The sequence below is a fragment of the Ochotona curzoniae genome, unplaced genomic scaffold, assembly GCF_017591425.1.
Source record: "Ochotona curzoniae isolate NIBS_2020 unplaced genomic scaffold, NIBS_Ocur_1.0 contig_520, whole genome shotgun sequence".
In the NCBI taxonomy this organism is placed as follows: Eukaryota; Metazoa; Chordata; class Mammalia; order Lagomorpha; family Ochotonidae; genus Ochotona; species Ochotona curzoniae.
In genome coordinates this window covers 11,218-16,455 of record NW_024466457.1, presented here as the reverse complement: position 1 = coordinate 16,455, position 5,238 = coordinate 11,218, and the positions used below count along the sequence as shown (strand labels likewise).

General features: G+C 40.9%; 1 protein-coding gene across 1 annotated transcript; it reads left to right on the top strand.

Moving 5' to 3' along the window:
- Positions 1–1,973: 1,973 nt before the first annotated feature.
- Positions 1,974–3,736, top strand: LOC121162294 (KAT8 regulatory NSL complex subunit 1-like). Its single transcript, XM_040989212.1, has one exon. It carries the CDS (start codon positions 2,477–2,479, stop codon positions 3,344–3,346), a length of 870 nt encoding a protein of 289 aa, XP_040845146.1. The 5' UTR covers positions 1,974–2,476; the 3' UTR covers positions 3,347–3,736.
- Positions 3,737–5,238: the final 1,502 nt, after the last annotated feature.

Genomic DNA, 5,238 nt, shown 5'->3' with positions numbered 1-5,238 from the left:
GCGCAAGCGGTTAAAGGTCCTCGCCTTGCATGCCCGGGATCCCATATGGGCGCCGGTTCTAATCCTGGCAGCCCCACTTCCCTTCCAGCTCCCTGCCTGTGGCCTGGGAAAGCAGTCGAGGACAGCCCAAAGCTTTGGGACCCTGCACCCGTGTGGGAGACCCGGAAGAGGCTCCTGGCTTCGGATCGGCATAGTATCGGCCCGTTGCGCTCACTTGGGGAGTGAATCATCGGCCGGAAGATCTTCCTCTCTGTCTCTCCTCTCTGTATATCTGCCTTTCCAATGAAAAAATAATAAATAAATCTTAAAAAAAAAAAGTAAATATAAGCCTTCAAGATCTAGCTCTTTTATGGAATGTTTGCAGATAGTATCTGTATGTAAATATTTTATGAAATTGGTCATTTGAGTATTTTTACATTAATGATTTGAATGGTCATAAGGAATCTTGATGTAAAGAGCTTGTAGAAATGTTTGACAAGTTGACAGTGCTATCTTTGGGGGAAAGACAGTCCCAGACTTCGGGATGCATGTCCCCTTTTCACTCTTAGAAATTGTTGGAGCAAAAAAAATGCTTCTGGGTTATTAATCTATCAGTAGTGCTATTTTATAAACAGAAATTTAAAAATTTTCTTGAAGTAAACCCATAACAATGTAAAAAGTAACAATAATTTAATAAATGGCATTGGCATGTTTATTGTCTGATTTAATAGAAAAGTTATGTTTCATATCTACCACATTTTATTCTGTTATGATATTATGACATGTTGTTTTAATTCAAGTATATAAAGACAATCCAGCCTCACAAATAATATTGATCGTGTTTTCAGAGAAGGGTGTATATCTTTTGATACATACCGAAATTCAACAAATGAGGGTTAGTTGTAATGTAGAATCTAAAACTGCATCAGTAAATTTTTTATTCTCTTGTTACATTGAAATGATTAGGGTCTTGCACTTGATGGTGTCCAGGAATTTTTTTTTAAGGATTTAGTCATTTAATTTTTTCAAAGATTTATTTATTTGTATTAGAAAGATTTATAGAGAGAAAGATAAAAAGGTCTTCATGCACTGGTTCACTCCCCAAATGGCCATAATGGCCAGAGTGGAGCAGATCTAAAGCTAAGAAAAAGAAGCTCTTCCGAGTCTCCCGTGCAGGTGCAGGGTCCCAAGGCTTTGGGCTGTCCTCTACTGCTTCTTCGGGGCACAAGCAGGGAGCTGGATGGGAGGTAGAGCAACGAGGACTCAAACTGGCACATGGCAGTGTCCCTGGTGGTTTTACACCATGCCATAATGCCAGCCTTTATGAAAAGCAGTATTCAATGGCTTAGTTTCTTGGGCCTCTGCATACATGTTGGAGACCTTGAAAAAAGTCCCTGGCTCCTGATTTTGGGTTGGCTTAGCTCTGGCTGTTGCAGCCATTTGGGGAGTGAACCAGTGGGTGGAAGAGCGTTTGTACTTTGTCTCTCTGTCTCTGTGTATCTTTGAGAAAAAAATCTTTACAAAACTAACTTGCTTTTTAGTATTAGGTGAGTGTTCATAAAAATAAAATTGATGGAGCAAAGTGGTATTGCAAGTATTGTCTCACAGTTGCTCTGTGAGCAGTTGGTGGAAGTTGGGTTTTCTAGCCAGAAAAATGCAGCCATAGGCATTTGACATAAACATTTTTTTGTGAGCCTAAGAAATTTTTTGCTAACATTTTATGCAGTAGTTGGGCTTTAAGTTCATCAGTGTCAAGAAGCTCAAAGCAGTCTGTAATTCTCTAAGAATGGAAATGTTTGGGCAGCTTTCAGTTTTTGATCACATATGCTAAAAGAAAAGATCCAGTATTCTTGTGCAGAGATTGTGTCCTCCTGCTCTGAGTTTGATCTGCAGAGTGGCTGCAGAACAGTCTCAAATAGAGCCTGTATTAGAAACGTGTATTGTTTGTGAATGTGCTTGTATTTCTAACTTCCTTTTCTTTTTCTTCTAGTTTGCTCTCATGGGAGGCAGAAAGGGGCCGAGGAGCTGGCCTCAGCTCCGGGAGAGGCTGGACTTCCTGTCTCCGTGTGCTGAATGGCTGCGATGGCGCCCGCTCTCACTGACGCAGCAGCTGAAGCACACCACATCCGGTTCAAACTGGCTCCCCCATCCTCCACCTTGTCCCCTGGCGGTGCCGAAAATAACGGCAACGCCAACATCCTTATTGCTGCCAACGGAACCAAAAGAAAAGCCATTGCTGCAGAGGATCCCAGTCTAGATTTCCGGAATAATCCTACCAAGGAAGACTTGGGAAAGCTGCAGCCATTGGTGGCATCTTATCTTTGCTCTGATGTAACACCTGTTTCCTCAAAGGAATCTTTGAAATTGCAAGGAGTCTTCAGCAAGCAGACAGTCCTTAAATCTCATCCTCTCTTATCACAATCGTATGAACTCCGAGCTGAGCTATTGGGGAGACAGCCCGTTTTGGAATTTTCCTTAGAAAATCTTAGAACCATGAATGCTAAGCGGTCAGACAGCTTTGCCACAAGCTCCTGTAAATGGGTTGGCTAAGAAATTGACTAAAAGTTCAGCACATTCTGATCATGACAATTCCACTTCCCTCAATGGGGGAAAACAAGCTCTCGCTTCATCTGTTCTTCATGGGGGTGAAGTGGAGGGATCCGAGTCTGGGGACTTGAAGGGGGGTATGACCGATTGCACTCTTCCACACAGAAGCCTTGATGTAGAACACACAATTACACATAGCAATAATAGCACTGCAAACAAATCTTCTGTCAATTCCATGGAACAGCCGGCACTTCAAGGAAACAGTAGATTATCACCGGGTACAAACTCCAGCTCTAACTCGGGGGGCGTCAAAGTAGAGGGTAAAAACTCTCCCTTGTCTTCCATTCTTTTCAGTGCTTTGGATTCTGACACGAGGATAACAGCTTTATTGCGGCGGCAGGCTGATATTGAGAGCCGTGCCCGCCGATTACAAAAGCGCTTACAGGTTGTACAAGCCAAGCAGGTGGAGAGGCATTTGCAGCACCAGCTGGGTGGATTTTTGGAGAAGACTTTGAGCAAATTGCCAAACTTGGAATCCTTGAGACCCAGGAACCAATTGATGTTGACTCGAAAGGCTGAAGCTGCCTTGAGAAAAGCTGCCAGTGAGACTACCACTTCAGAAGGACTTAGCAACTTCTTGAAAAGTGACTCAATTTCAGAAGAATTGGAAAGATTTACAGCTAGTGGCATATCCAACTTGAGGTGCAGTGAACAAGCCTTTGATTCTGATGTCACTGACAGTAGTTCAGGAGGGGAGTCTGACATAGAAGAGGAAGAACTGACCAGAGCGGATCCTGAGCAGCGTCACGTGCCCCTGTGAGTAGAACCCGTGCCTGTTGTCCTTGAGGATTGTGGGGAAAAGGAGGAAAGACTGAAGGAACCCTCATGGTGGAGAGAGAGATTCTGCATAGGTGTTCTAGGTTCCATTTGTCTGTTTCCTGATCTTAGGTAGGCTGTTGGTTTAGTTTCTAGTGAAAAATGGAAGGTATTTCCATTGTGTGTGTATTGTAGGCTAAAAGGCCTTGATTTCCTTTCAAATCTTACTTATTAAGAAAAAAGCAAGATAACTGGGTTGCAGAATTGTACCAGTACTTTCACAGTGAGCAATTTAGCTTTCTTTTGAAGCTTTAGGACATCTTGGTTAAGTGTTCGTGGCTTGACTATTCAGATTTTGTTATTTCTAGTAAGTGGAGAACAAAGGTTTAGTTGACCTGAGTATACTAGAATTTGTAGTTGGTTAAAATTGAACTTTCATCAGAGTGCAAAACTGGTTTTTAGCTTTTTATAGCACTTGGATTTTTGTTATGTTGTGAGGACATTCAAAAGATGCTTGAGAATATTTTCTTGGTTGCCTTGCAGTCCACTTTCACAGCTTGTTGGTTTTCTTAAAAGAGCCTGCTTTATGAGATTCATGTTTTTATTTTCTCTTGGCTAAGTGTATTGGCACAGCTTGGATAAATCGTTCCTGGTTTTTCTGCATTTGTTGGGGGAACTTGGAAGCAGCTCTTCATGAGTGGCACTCCAGATTAGCGTGATGGAGCCCAAAGAGCCTCATTCTTATTCTTGCCTACCAGTCCCACCTGTATGTATGTAAAACACACTCAGGGGTCAGTGGATCTGTACTGACAGGTGTTATGAGAAGGGACACAAGAAGTTAGAGAACAGGAGCAGGATAGTTTGGGTAGAGATGCTGCTCTCTGGATTGTGAGAGAAAGTTGAAATGTGTGAGCGTGTTAGAAACATTAAGTTTTCCTTATCTGGTAATAAGGTAACTGTGAAAAGTGTTACTGAACTTTTCTCTGGAGGGCTTGATTAAACAGCTATGTTTTTAAGCAGAATACTTAGTTTCTTAATTTTATTTATATTGCTCACATGGATTACATTGTGTGTCATTTTGATTTTGAGAGAAGTCTGGATCATTTTTGCTGAATTTCTTGTAACTCCAGTTCTATAATGATTTGTTGGCTTATTTTACTCATGTCTACTTCCATCTTCACATTCAAAGCAGCTGCATTTCAGAGGTTTGCTGCTGTCTTCCTTTAAATGGTTTATTAGCTTAAGTTAGCTTGCCAGTAGGTCTGACATCATACTTGGTGACTGTACTGCCCAGTTGAAAAATACCTTGGTGAATATTGTTTTGCTTTTAATCTATAACAGACATTATGGTTGAAGCATTTTAAATTGTTATGTTCTTATTTTGTATATTTAGAACTGCAAAGTTAACTGTTGTCAAAAGATACATTATATTGAAAACATTTCTGAGTTTTGGTAGTGTTATTGGGTGAGTGTTCCAATCTGATAAAGTGAAAATAACTCAGAGAGCTTTTCTTACTGTGAAAAAATAGGATAATGATTTGATTTTCTAGAACTAGTCCATTTATCCATCACTTCGTTTTGAGCTGTCTTTTCACAGAAGTGTGTGGTGCTTGGAAGAGTGACGTATAGGGACAGTCAAGATGAAGGTGTCACTTTGAAAAATTTTCGGACTCTTTTTAAGTCAGTGAAGTAGTGTTTTTAAAAAGTGAATTTTCGTGTTTCAGAAGTGCTTAAGACATTTGAGCACTAAAATTACTATCAAGTAAATGTACTTTTTGCACATTATAATGTGCTTAAAGCCATCAGAAAATATTTGCAACCTTAAACTTCTCATTGAGCAGGTGCTTAATCTGAGAGTACAGATTTCTGCACTCACAGTTGTCCAGGCAGTATACC